The 14,385-nt window shown below is 44.8% G+C and overlaps 1 protein-coding gene and 1 pseudogene across 6 annotated transcripts in view; one reads left to right on the top strand and one right to left on the bottom strand.

Moving 5' to 3' along the window:
• Positions 1–14,385, bottom strand: part of LOC131192838 (zinc finger protein 420-like) — a 265,780-nt pseudogene that overhangs the window by 128,087 nt on the left and 123,308 nt on the right.
• LOC131192692 (zinc finger protein 665-like) overlaps positions 1–14,385 on the top strand; it is a 47,700-nt gene that overhangs the window by 27,080 nt on the left and 6,235 nt on the right. The window contains exons 1-4 of one of the 6 annotated variants that reach the window (XM_058172095.1): positions 5,850–6,050; positions 6,280–6,391; positions 6,651–6,767; positions 8,051–8,133. The exons of 1 other annotated variant lie outside the window; for it this stretch is intronic. In XM_058172095.1, the coding sequence (XP_058028078.1) occupies positions 6,671–6,767; positions 8,051–8,133 (180 nt within the window). In that variant the 5' untranslated portion in view covers positions 5,850–6,050; positions 6,280–6,391; positions 6,651–6,670. 4 more of the 6 variants (XM_058172097.1, XM_058172094.1, XM_058172096.1 and 1 more) reach the window with 4 other exon arrangements.

The raw sequence follows: 14,385 nt of genomic DNA, 5'->3' as shown, positions 1-14,385 counted from the left end.
TCTTGTGTCTGTTTGTAACATTCAACTGCGTGTCTCCTTGGGCAACAATTTTTGATTCAACCTACCTCAATTGGTAGCTAATTCACAGAATGCATCCCAAATCCATGACCCCAAACCATTGTGGGATTGAAATTTAACGTACTCACGAACAGAGGCATTGTTCTGTCTCCTTCCCCACTTCAGACCCACGAGCTGGCCTTCAGCCAGTGGATTCACAGCTCTTACCAGTCCTGGCAGAGATATCCCAGCTGTCTGCCAAAGTTCAAACAAATGACTCACGTAGCAAGACTTTCAGCTCTTTTTGAAACGGTTCAGCTAAACTTTTGCTTCCCGTGGAGTGAGAGCAGTCTCAAAGCTCCTTATATATATATATATATATTAATTTACATTTATATCCCGCCCTTCTCTGAAGACTCAGGGCAGCTTACACTATGTTAGCAATAGTCTTCATCCTATTTGTATATTTATATACAAAGTCAACTTATTGCCCCCAACAATCTGGGTCCTCATTTTACCTACCTTATAAAGGATGGAAGGCTTAGTCAACCTTGGGCCTGGTGGGACTACAACCTGCCGTAATTGCAGGCAGCTGTGTTAATAACAAACTGTCTTACCAGTCTGAGCCACGGGCATATATCCTGTGGGGTGGGGCTCCTGTCCCACCCTTCCTTTTGATGATGCTGCCTCTCTAATCTTCTGAAGCACGGGTCAAGCCAAGCTTGATTATTATTATCAGCTGGGTCTGAAGGCGTAGCCTGGGGAAGGGAGGAATCAGGGGATGACGGCCTCATTACATCCTCCGACTGGTCTGGTTCTGGCTCCTGGAGCCGAGCCAAAGGAATCGGTGCTCCCGAGGTAAGCCTTACCGGCCCTTCCCCCTCACTCTCGGAGTCACTTTCGGGCATGGGGCCAGGTTCGGGGGCTGGAGTCACAACAGGCATAGAATCAAAATCATATGAAATATTAGTACCGTGTTACAAAGCCTTAGTAAGGCCACACCTGGGTTCGCCAAGGTGGCGGAGTGGTTAGAGTGCAGTACTACAGGCTAATTCAGCTGACTGCTAGCTGCAGTTCAGCAGTTCAAATCTCACCGGCTCAAGGTTGACTCAGCCTTCCACCCTTCCAAGGTGAGTAAAATGAGGACCCAGATTATAGGGGGCAAATATGCTGACTCTGTAAACCACTTAGAGAGGGCTGTAAAAACACTATGAAGTGGTATATAAGTCTATTGCTATTGCTATTCCTGCATCCAGTTTTGGTCACCACATTACAAAAAAGATGTTGAAACCTTGGAAAAAGTTCAGAGAAGACCAACTAGGATGTTTAAAAGCCTGGAAACTGAAACGTACAAAGAACGGTTGCAGGATTTGGGTACAGCCAGTCTAGGGGGACATAATAGCAATATTTGAGGGGCTGCCACAAAGAGAAGGGGGTCAGCTTATTTATCAAAAGCTGCAGACCTGGTTATTTGCATCCTTTTAGAAAGTCCTTGAGGCCACTTGGAGGTCCGCCTGTGTCCTCAGGGTCACCTGAGTGGCGCAAATGGATGTGTAGCCTTCTTGGAACTGCGGAAAGGACTGTGTTGTAGACTGGAAATGGATGAAAAATTGAACAGCCCTCTCTCAACAGAGGGGGAGGGATATGACATCATCCATCTCTAGTCTACAACTGTTCTGTCCCCCTCTGCAGTCCGGAGACACGAGCAATGACTTAATTAGCCGGCAACTATCAGCTCTGGCAGCAAACTAGCGAGCGTTTGCCAAGTGTCTCTGTTATCTCTCTTGATGCCGATGAGTCAGCCAGGAAACCAGGAACAAACAGGACTTCAGCTCTAATTCTCTCCCTCTAAGCAGTTGATTTGCTCGCCACGAAGTGGTCTAGCAGCCCTTGCTGCTTTTATATCCTGTGGGGTGTGGCTCCATGACTCAGCACTTCCTAGGCCTGCCCCACCCCTGCTTCTGTTGTTCCCGCCTCTCCTGCCTACGAAACCTAGGGTCCAGCCAGGCCTGATTGCCATCAGCTGGGTCTGAAGGCGAAGCCTGGGGAAGGGAGGAACCAGGGGATGACGGCCTCATTACATCCTCCGACTGGTCTGGTTCTGGCTCCTGGAGCCGAGCCAAAGGAATCGGTGCTCCCGAGGTAAGCCTTACCGGCCCTTCCCCCTCACTCTCGGAGTCACTTTCGGGCATGGGGCCAGGTTCGGGGGCTGGAGTCACAACAGGCATAGAATCAAAATCATATGAAATATTAGTACCGTGTTACAAAGCCTTAGTAAGGCCACACCTGGGTTCGCCAAGGTGGCGGAGTGGTTAGAGTGCAGTACTACAGGCTAATTCAGCTGACTGCTAGCTGCAGTTCAGCAGTTCAAATCTCACCGGCTCAAGGTTGACTCAGCCTTCCACCCTTCCAAGGTGAGTAAAATGAGGACCCAGATTATAGGGGGCAAATATGCTGACTCTGTAAACCACTTAGAGAGGGCTGTAAAAACACTATGAAGTGGTATATAAGTCTATTGCTATTGCTATTCCTGCATCCAGTTTTGGTCACCACATTACAAAAAAGATGTTGAAACCTTGGAAAAAGTTCAGAGAAGACCAACTAGGATGTTTAAAAGCCTGGAAACTGAAACGTACAAAGAACGGTTGCAGGATTTGGGTACAGCCAGTCTAGGGGGACATAATAGCAATATTTGAGGGGCTGCCACAAAGAGAAGGGGGTCAGCTTATTTATCAAAAGCTGCAGACCTGGTTATTTGCATCCTTTTAGAAAGTCCTTGAGGCCACTTGGAGGTCCGCCTGTGTCCTCAGGGTCACCTGAGTGGCGCAAATGGATGTGTAGCCTTCTTGGAACTGCGGAAAGGACTGTGTTGTAGACTGGAAATGGATGAAAAATTGAACAGCCCTCTCTCAACAGAGGGGGAGGGATATGACATCATCCATCTCTAGTCTACAACTGTTCTGTCCCCCTCTGCAGTCCGGGAGACACGAGCAATGACTTAATTAGCCGGCAACTATCAGCTCTGGCAGCAAACTAGCGAGCGTTTGCCAAGTGTCTCTGTTATCTCTCTTGATGCCGATGAGTCAGCCAGGAAACCAGGAACAAACAGGACTTCAGCTCTAATTCTCTCCCTCTAAGCAGTTGATTTGCTCGCCACGAAGTGGTCTAGCAGCCCTTGCTGCTTTTATATCCTGTGGGGTGTGGCTCCATGACTCAGCACTTCCTAGGCCTGCCCCACCCCTGCTTCTGTTGTTCCCGCCTCTCCTGCCTACGAAACCTAGGGTCCAGCCAGGCCTGATTGCCATCAGCTGGGTCTGGAGGCGTGGCCTGGGAGGGGAAAGAGTCAGGGGACGGAGGCCTCTTTATCTCCTCCACCTGGCCTGCCTCTGGCTCCTGGAGCTGAGCCAGGTAAGCCGGTGCTCCAGAGGTAAGTCCTGATGGCCCTTCCCCCTCACTTTCCGAGTCACTTTCTGGCAGGGGGCCCGGCTCGGGGGGCGCAGACACAACAACAACATAGTCCTTGCAGCAGTTCCACAAAGGCTCCACACCAAAATGCACCACTCAGGTGACCCTGAGGACGCAGATAAACCTCCAAGTGGCCTCAGTGACTCTCTTAAAAAGAATGCAAATAACCAGCTGTCTGCAAGGAGTATAAATCTTTTCATTCCCCACCATCCACTGCTGAAGAAGCTCCTTGGATAAGAAGCTGTAAGGTTTTAGGAGTGCGCTTAAGTCAGTGATAGACCAAAAGAAGAGCTTTAAGCAGAGGCTTGGGATAGTAACAGCTTTTATTTTGACCAAAGCAAAGAGCCGGGTAGACTGTCCCCCACATACAAGCAAAGAGCATGCAAGGGAAAAGTCACACTTTGGGGAAAGTATGGTGACCTTTTATACCTTCAGAGACATCAGCTTGGTTCCCAATTCCATTCTCCTGGTCCAGGCCTTCATTTTCCTCAAAGCATTCCTTATGGCCCTGTGCAGGATGGATGCTTCCCTCATCAATCTTCCCTCATCCCTAGCTATCCCACTGTTCTCATCTATCTTATCTGCTACTGGGCCCCTTGGTGCCACAGGGAATGGGGCCGGGTGCTTAGCAACACGGGTAAAAAATGTAGCAGGGCACCCCTTTGTCAGCCCTGGAACCATTTTCCTTGGCATCTTCAGGGCTGCCACAGCAGAGGCTGGGCGAGCTGTGGGAACGGGAGGGGGGGAGGAAGAGATAACACGGGATGTGTAACCAAAATAAATTTTTCTCTGAGAACCAAGGATGTTCCCACCAGGTGTAAGGAGGCGGGAGGTGAGTCTGGATGAACTTTGGGTTGTGACCTGATTGGGCCATTTGATGGTCTGCATGGGCAGGGGGAGGAAAAATGTATTTTTTAACTAGGGGGAAATCCGGGGAGCTTTAGAGTCGGGTTTCCCTACATGTGCCAATATTTATTTATTTATTTATTTATTTATTTATTTATTTATTTATTTATTTATTTATTTATTTATTTATTTTTCATATTTTTATACCGCCCTTCTCCGGGGACTCAGGGCGGTGTACAGCATGGATAAAACATAAAAATCGAAAATTTAAAATACAATATTAATTAAAAATCTGATTCAATAGGCTGAATATTTAAAATTAATAGGTAAAAATTATAAAATAAATTAAACCCCTTAAAAACCCCACTAATAAACCCTTGATTAAAATTTATCATTAGATAAATTAAATTATTATCATTAAATTAGAAAATTTAATCATGACTTGCCTAATAAATCTGTACTTTGAGGAATATGCCTGCCTTGAAGCTTTGATTCTGTTGTGGGGTTGCTTGGAACCCTGACACCCATATGTGCCCGCTGTGTGAACCCTGACAACGACGATGATGTATGCAGCTTCTAACCTGGGATATACACCAGGCACTGAGTGGCACAGAAAAACAAGATTGAGATGGATGAAGATTCAGATTCACAGCAGGAGCACATTTTGCAGATATCAAATATTTTACAGACATCCCCACCAGCACCAGCACCAGCAGTGCGCTCTCAGAGAGGGACTCCTCAGGGTGCCGTCAGCCAAACAATGTCGGCTGGCGGCCCCCAGGGGAAGGGCCTTCTCTGTGGGGGCTCCTACCCTCTGGAACGAACATCCCCCAGGACTCCGACAATTTCCTGACCTTCGGACCTTCCGCCGCGAGCTGAAGACATACCAATTTTTTCGCGCAGGACTGGCATAGAATTTTTTAGAATTTTTATTACTGGGTTTTTAAATTTTAAACGGGTTTTATGGTTTTAAATGTATTTTAATTGGGGCCAATTTGAATAAGTTTTTTTATTATTTTTTTATTATATAAAAATATATATAATTTTTTATTATATAAAAATTGAATAAAATAAATAAATAAATAATATTATTGTTTTACTTGTATTGTATTTACTTATTGTTGTTTTTATCTGGCTGTAAACAGCCCTGAGTCCTTCGGGAGAAGGGCGGTATACAAATTAAAAATAATAATAATAATAATAATAATAATAATAATAATAATAATAATAATAATAATAATAATAATAATAATAATAATAATAATAATAGCAGGCGGAGCCCATGGAGGCTTCCCACAAGAGAGGGGAGAAGTGGAATTAGGGGGCGGGGGGAGTTTGACCGCGGTTACTTCGGAGTTGGCGTGCCAGGAATAGGTTGGGCCAATGGGAAGCTTCCCTTCAGCTGAGTCATCTGTCTCTGGGCAGAACCTCTGTTGATTTCTCCCCGGGGAGAAAGCCTTTGGAGCAGAAACAGAAAAGGGGAGGAGTTATGCAGATTATGTGCAGCGCAATTGGAGGGGGCCTTTCCGTGTTCAACTGGGGGGGCGTGTCCCAAAGACGACGCAGGTGGGCCCTGAGCGAGGTAATCTCTCATTGCTGAGATGGGGAAATTCCAGGCCACTAGCCGATGAGGCCCAATTTACCACGGCCGCGATTTCAGCCCAGGGACCAGCAGGAGGCGCTCTCTTGGCTGACGACTGACTAAGCCCACTGCGCATGCTCCAGTCCATCGCCCTGTTTCGGTAATTCCGGCTGAGAGTTGCTCCCTGGGAATCTGGTGGGGGGCGAACAAGAGGAGATCCCGCGACTCAGATCCTCCCTAGGGGAGGGAAGGCGATTCTGAGGCTTGGAGGGAGCGAGAAATCCGCCCCATAACTGCTCTTGGCTGTGCATGGGGGGAGATGCAAGAATAGGGCAGGTGGGAGGAGAGAAGGAAGCCTAAAGGGATCCCCTGCTCACCTCTCCATTTAGATTCAGATTCCGAGGCTAGGAGGATCTTTGGAGAGCCAGTTACCCGGCACTGTCAGTGGCTGGAAGATCCCTTCTGAGCGTGGCAGAGGAGAAGCAGCAGGAAGGGCCCCAGGTCAGAGATTCTTCTTTTGGGGAATACGGGGAGATCTTCACCTGCTTGAATTCTTCAATATTTCCCTGATAAGGTTTGGGAGATTAATAATCCGAGTAGCTATTTAGAGAACCTCATTAGCGACTCTCATTTGGAGCGACTCTCCCATTGGGTCTCATCCTTCGCCGCTGATGGACGGAAGGGTTTTGTGGGCAGAAAATAAAATCCACATCCTCTTTTCTCCTGTCCTCTTAATTGATCTTCTCTGCTTATATTTCAGGTTCTGAGGTCCTTCCAGGAATGGAGAGGAATTGGGTGGATCTCATAAATCTTTCTCCTGATCTGTCTTTCCGAGGGATCCCCAAGGATAAAAGTCAAGGTCAGGATACCTCACTAGGTGAGGGCAGACTCTTCCACTGGTTTGGAGACTTTCTAGAACGATTCTAGTTTATTTATTTATTTTGTCATAACAATATATGTAGGTATCATACAAAAGATTATATAATATATAAACACATATATGAGTAAATATAAGGAGGTATAAGCATATATATATAGGAAGAAGAAAAGGAAAACAATAGGACAGGAACAATAGGCACGTTTGTGCGCTTATGCACGCCCCTTATGGTCCTCTTAGGAATGGGGTGAGGTCAATAGTAGAAAGTTTTTGGTTAAAGCTTTTAGGATTATGGGAAGGGACCACAGAGTCAGGCAAAGTATTCCAAGCACTGATGATTCTGTTACAGAAGTCATATTTTCTGCAATCTAGATTAAAGCAGTTGACATTAAGTTTAAATCTGTTGGTTGCTCTTGTATTATTGCAATTAAAGCTGAAGTAGTCTTTGATAGGAAGGACATTACAATAGATGATTCTATGAGTTAAACTTAGGTCTTGTCGAAGGCGACGGAGTTCCAAGTTTTCTAAGCCTAGGATTTCAAGTCTGGTGTTTTCCTTAATTCTCTTTAATTAATTTAATTTAATTTAATTTAATTTAATTTAATTTAATTTAATTTAATTAGTTCTCTTTAATTCTCTGTGTCTTCTCATATCTTAGTCTTTGGACTTAGTAGAAGGTGACCCATTAAGAAAGATAGAACTCCCTCTTCAAGTTAGAAGACTTAAGGCGCACAAAGGAATTCCCTCCCTTCAGAGCACGCCTATAATTTGCCTTTCACAGAAGACCAACTCTTGTAAGGGCCACCTTGAGTTGCATTCTGGCTCCTCCTCCATCCTGAGAGATTTCTCTTTGTTTTTGGCCTTCCTTAAGAGATAATTTTGACTAAATTCCTACAAAGATCCCTGTTGGGCTATTTCCAACATTGACCTTGCAGGCATGTTTCCTGGGTTGCTAGAATATCCCTACTTTCTCTGGTTTCAAACTGCAGAGAGTGGGGGGAGAATTTACCATGATTAAGCAAATGCTTTGGTTGCTAAGAGTATAAAGTTTCAAAAGGTTAGGAGAACAATCTAACTGAGGTTTGTTCTTCAGCATGTGGTGGGTTTGGTCTTCTCCTTTCATTCTTGGCTCCCATGTTGGAATCTATGAAAGGCAGATATTAGAAGAGAGAAAAACCGAGGTTTCCTGGGAAGGACAAGAAGAAATCTTAAGTTGTGCCTTCAGGCTAGAAAAGATGAAGTTGAACCCTTTCCTGTTTCCATCCTGTCTCTCTCCTTCCCAGTGAACAAAATGGAGTCACCGTTGTTCACTGAATCATCTCCTTCTAGTGGTGGAGCTGAAGGAACTGCCGGATTCGTGACCCAGGTAAGAAGGAAGAGATTAGCACCTTATAAGGGGGAGCAGGAGGAGACCTCTGGTTTCCTTTGGGGACTCAACCTATGATAGTGCTATTCCTGGGCAAAGCATAACAAGGAAATTAGAAATTTAAATTTATGATCAGTCAAACTAGGCCCACCTCTCAACAAAGATTTGGAGATCTATGGAATTACTTAGTAGCTGTATAATTCTGGTTTCAAAAAATGCCACATGGCAGTTCATGCTTCCTGTCCCAAGTAAAGCAGGCAGGAGACATGAATGGTTAGGCTAAATCGACTTTATTTTAAATGTAATCTTGTTTTCCAATCATTGGGGAAAGGGATAAAACCAGGAGAAACAGAAATTGCTTTGTGTATCGTCTATATCTTGATGCCTGGAAGTGAATCCCTAGTATGTTTATGAGTGGGTTTTTTTCAGTTTAACTTTATTAGTTTATCAAAGTATAAAATACAAAGAAAAAATGGAAAACTAAGAAGAGAGGAACGGAACAAGGGGGGTATAGTGGAATGGGAGGAGGGGTAAAAGGCATCTACTTCCAACTCTCTGGTACAGTTGAAGGTAACTCCTTTCCTAAAGAAGTTCTCAGCTTTATTTATATCCATTAAAAAAACTCCCAAAGTTGTTCTGTTAGATGTTGTAAATTGGTCTGAAGCAAATCTTCCCCGATTAAACTTTCCCTCATTGAAATAGCTATCATGGCTTTTTTTCTTGAAGAATTCTCAGCCTTGTTAATGTCCATATAGCAAAAGTCCCAAACTTGACGCCTTAAAAATTGTGACTCTACTTGATACGCTTGTTTCAGTTGTACTGGGAGGGTTCTACTCACACCATCATCAGAAGAAGAAGAGCTGAAGTCAGATTTATATTCTGAGGTTACAGTTAGGTTTTTTGCATTATCCGGTATTTGTAAAGCTGACACAGGAGATAGATAATTTTGGTACATTTTGTACACCTAGTTGTGTTTCTTGTTCTATTTTAATATCATCATCATAATAATAATTCTATGCCAGTCCTGCGCGGAAGAATAAATACGTCTTCAGCTCGCGGCGGAAGGTCCGGAGGTCAGGAAGTTGTCGAAGTCCTGGGGGAAGCTCATTCCAGAGGGTAGGAGCCCCCACAGAGAAGGCCCTCCCCCTGGGGGCTGCCAGCCAGCATTGTTTGGCTGACGGCACCCTGTGGAGGCCCTCCCTATGAGAGTGCACGGGTCGGTGGGAGGCAAACGGGAACAGTAGGCGGTCCCGTAGATAACCTGGTCCTAAGCCATGGAGTGCTTTAAAGGTGGTAACCAACACCTTGAAGCGCACCCGGAAGGCCGGAGGTAGCCAGTGCAGCTTGCGCAGGAGAGGTATTACATGGGAGGCCCGAGTGGCTCCCTCTATCACCCACGCAGCCGCATTCTGGACCAACTGAAGCCTCGGGTGCTCTTCAAGGGGAGCCCCATGTGGAGAGCATTGCAGTAGTCCAGGCGAGAAGTGACGAGGGCATGAATGACTGTGCATAGGGAATCCCGGTCTAGAAGTTTATGGGACAAAAAAAAAAGATCAAACCTTCCAACTTCTCAGGGAAAAATAGATCTCGTGAAGTTGGAAGATCTGATTGAATTTTTTTACCGGTAGTCCCATAGCCTTCTTTTATTGGCTTGTATGTGGCGACGGAGAACGGAACTAGAAAGCAGTTTAGTGAAGGGATGCTTTGGGGAAGCAAGGGGAGCTGGGCAGTAGCTGGAAAGCAGGTGGCAAGGCAAACCCCCCAAGGGCTCCAGGTAGCTGGTGGTGGAATGTGAGTGATGGCAGGCGGAGCCCAGCTGGGTACCACTGCTGGGTTATATGGGGAAGGGGCCACCTCAATCTGTCAGCATCATGGCTTTGCAGGTTGGGCGAAGGATACCGTTGGGGCTTCGTCCTCGTCTCCCCCATCGTTTCGCTTCATCTTCCACCCTTCCCACCACCTTGCTTACTGGCCATAACATGAGTGCATCACTCAGCCTCCTGCTTCATTGCAGCAGCGAGCAAGGAGAAGAAGCTTCGTCCTCTACCCACCCACCCTGCCTCAATTTGTCTGTTGTGGCTGCAAAAAAAATAACACGTCTGTGAAAATAAACCCTGGTGCTTATTTTGGCAACCAAAAAAAAATATAAGACCAGGTCTTATTTTTGGGGAAACACGGTATTAAAGCCACAGCTTCTATCCTTATATTTCAAACAAAAGAATATTCCAGTTGTTACCCGGCCCAAGTAGGTAGTATTAAACGCAATCAGTTCAAAAACAGATTTTATTAGAACAGCTGAGAAACTAAATCAAAAAAAGTTCTTCATAACACAGTTTTCAGTCTTATCTCCTACCTTGGTGTTCTGTCCCCCCACCTCAGTCCGGGAGACACGTGAACTAACTCAATTAGCCGGCAATTTAGTTAGCTATCAGCTCTGGCAGCAAACCAGCGATCGTCTGCCAAGGTTTTTTTTATCTTTATCTTCCCTGATGCCAGCGTCATAGAAGCTCGTTACTGGAGCAACCAGGAAGTCAGGAACAAACAGCAATCCAGGCCAAATGCTCAGTCAAATAGTTCAGCACAAGTGTTCTCCAGTCAGTTTGTTTTGTCCGTCACGAAGTAGTAGAGCAGCCCCTCCTGCTTTTATACCCTGTGGGGTGTGGCTCTGTGACTCAGCACTCTCTAGGCCTGCCCCACCCCTTCTTCTGTTGTTCCTGCCTCTCTTGTCTACGAAACCTGGGATCTAACCAGGACTGATTGTCCACAGCTGGGTCTGGAAGCATTGCCTGGGCCGGGGGAGATACAGGAGACAGAGGCCTCGTCACCTCCTCCACCTGGCCTGCCTCTGGCTCCTGGAGCTGAGCCAGAGAGGCCGGCCCTGCAGAGGGGAGCTCTGATGGCCCTTCCCCCTCACTCTCTGAGTCACTTTCTGGCAGGAACCAGGCCCGGGGTTTGGGGGGCTGGAGCCACAACACTAGATCTAATTAGGCAAACTGCCAAAGGCTTTTCTTGGCAAAAGTTCAAAAGCAGAAGATTTTTTTTTTTTTTGTTTTACATTTATACCCCGCCCTTCTCCGAAGACTCAGGGCGGCTTACAGTGTATAAGGCAATAGTCTCATTCTATTTGTATATTTTTACAAAGTCAACTTATTGCCCCCCCAACAATCTGGGTCCTCATTTTACCTACCTTATAAAGGATGGAAGGCTGAGTCAACCTTGGGCCGGGCTCGAACCTGCAGTAATTGCAGGCTACTGTGTTCTTAATAACAGGCTTTACCAGCGTGAGCTAAACCGGCTCCGGTTTAGATGCCGACAAGAAATAAATGCAGCAAGACAAGGAGTAAGTCTATCAACGATGTTTTCCAACAAAAAGCCCGAATGCCATTGCTGATCTTTTAAGCCTTATGGGAGGGGCCAATCATCTCTTGGCCCTACACCCGAGTTGTCCTCTTTGCTTTAGCTGCTCTTGCCTTCTGGCAGCTCTTCTCATGTGGGCATTAGGAACAAGCTCCTCCTGTTCCTCTGCCTCACTTCTGTCAGCCTCTGGAGACTCCCAGATGGCCCCATCTCTGCCTCCGACGCAGAGCCCTCATCCGGGCCTTCCCCAGCCTCCAGGACTGGCCCATGTTCTTCAGTCTCATCACTGTCCAACTCCACTGCCAGCTCCACAGACTGCTGGCAAACCACAACAATTCTATGGTTCATTTAGCAGTCCTTTGTTGCGGTCCGCCAGCAGCTTGTGGACCTGGCAGTGGAGTTGGACAGTGAGGAGGCTGGGGAGGACAATGGGCCATTCCTGGAGTCAGGGGAAGACCCAGATGAGGGCTCTGTGTTGGAAGCAGAGATGGGGCCAGGGCCATCTGGGAGCGATGCGCGGACTCCGGAGCCTCCAGAGGCGGACAGCAGAGAGGCAGAGGAACAGGAGGAGCCTGTTCCTAGTGCATGCATGAGAAGAGCTGCCCGAAGGCAAGAGCAGTTGAAGCAAAAAGGATGACTCGGGAGTAAGGCCAGACGATGATTGGTCACTTCCATAAGGCTTAAAAGAGCAGCAACAACGTTGGGTTCTTTGTAGAAAAGCAACGTTGATTCCATTGCTTCTTGTCAGCGTCTCTTGAACTTTGTGGGGGTTTTGCCAAGAAAAGCCTTTGGCAGGTTGCCAAAGATATCAAAGTTTGGTGATAAAGCCTACGGACTGGTTATTAAGAATTTTGTTTTGGACTAAGCTGAGAATGAATTAATTCTCAGCTATTTTAATAAAATAAGTTTGTTGAGGACTGAATTGTGTTTAGTAATCACTACTTGGGCCTTGGTCACAACATCCTCTCCCTGTTGTTTTATAATAAAGAAGAAGTGTCAAAAATGGTGTTCAAAAGTTCAAAAACGGGTGGTAAGCTATAACTTAAGAAAGCCTCTATAGCTTGTAAGGGTAATAGTGTCATAAATTATTTAAGAAATAAAGGATACTTTTTAAAATTACGTTTTCATCTGTTGGGATTTCTTCACTTTTCCACTGTTGTGCAAATATAATTCTAGCTAAAGTTAATACGTGTAAAATCAAATACAGTAGAATGCCCAGCAAAACTATTTCAGGTTTCAGATCTATATGTTGTTTTGTCATTTTTTTCCAACCATGTATGTATTTTTGCCCAATATTTTTTTGCCTTTGGGCATGTCCACCACATATGATAATACAAACCAGGTGCCTGATAACATTTCCAATGTTTAGTGGACATGTCCTTAAACATCTTTGCCAATCTTGTTGATGAGAAGTGCCACCTATAAAACATTTTATACTGATTTTCTTTATATGCAGTTGACATAGTTAATTTAACATTTCTATCCCAGAGCTTTTGCGGTTTGTCCAGTTCTAATGTATATCCAAAGTTCTTAGCCCATGCTATCATTTTCTCTTTTACGTGCTCACTTTCATTTTCATACTTAATAAATAGTTATACATTTTCTTTATTAGTTTTTCTTCTGTCCCTATTAGTACCTGGTCTAATTCTGTTGGCTCTTATATCGAGATTGTATCTGCACTTGTGACCACCATGCTATATCAATCCCTTGATTACTCAGTTCTTGCTTAGTTTTAAATTCCTCCTTTTCATTCAAAATACCTTCATGTCTTGTAATTTTTTTCATATTGATAACAATAATATTATTAACAATATCATTAGAATGTGCAGAAATGGATAGACTAACATTGATAATTAAGGAAAAGGAGGAAACTGAGTGTTTTTTGACATGGGACCTGTTTTATCAATGGTTGGCCAATAAAACAAAAGTTAGAAACATGAAAATATAAGAAAAGAACTAATCTTATAAGAGAGATTTGTTAAAATGGATAAGTAAATATTATTATCATAGAATTAATATTAATGTAATGACTACTGTTGTAAATATTTTGATCACTATTTTCTAAACAACATGTAGCCAATTGAAAATTGAAATTGAAACTTTTATAGGTTATAAAATAAAAAATTTTAAAAAATAAAAAGAAATGAAGGACACAGCTTATTGTCCGTTTGAAAAATAAATGCCAAAACAGCTGTTTTGTCCAACAATGACATGGTTTCCACCCCGCCTCCCAGCTTCAGCTCACCAATTATTTTGGAAGTCCGGCTTCTAAAACTGCTTGCAGGCTTTTGCTGTTATCGGACGATCATCCCTCATGATTCTGGGACTTTCCTTAACCTTGGAAAGTCAAGCAGACAAAATGAAGCCTGCTCCTTTTGTTGTTGAATTGGAAAACCGACAGTCCAGGGAGAAGAGATTCTTTGGGCATGTCAGCTGCTGGCCATGTCTGTCCCTCTATTTCACTTCCTCTCTTCTTACTTTTCCATGGGTTTTTTCTTTGTATTTTATACTTTGATAAACTAATAAAGTTAAATTGAAATGTTCATGAGCAAAGATGACCTTTCAAAGAACCACTAAAATCATTTGGTTACTATGTCAGACAAAAATCCCATAGAACCTCTTGCAAACATCATGAAACGTCGGTGCCAGTGGTAGATGGTGCCACTCTATGTCACTTGATCAAGGCAGGTAGATGATATTGAAGGTCAGCAGAGTCATAAATGTGATAAACCATGCACTAATTGGCTGTCAGCCGTGGCTGTGATTTCTGCCCTTTTTATCATATGTATTGAGTCCACCTAGGGACGCGGTAGCTCAGGGGCTAGGACATTGAGCTTGTCGATCGAAAGGTTGGCAGCTCAGCGGTTCGAATCCCTAGTGTTGCCGTGTAACGGG

Source organism: Ahaetulla prasina, chromosome 2 (assembly GCF_028640845.1).
Source record: "Ahaetulla prasina isolate Xishuangbanna chromosome 2, ASM2864084v1, whole genome shotgun sequence".
Classification (NCBI taxonomy): Eukaryota; Metazoa; Chordata; class Lepidosauria; order Squamata; family Colubridae; genus Ahaetulla; species Ahaetulla prasina.
Note: the sequence above shows the minus strand (reverse complement) of the source record. Positions and strands in the feature narration are given on the sequence as shown.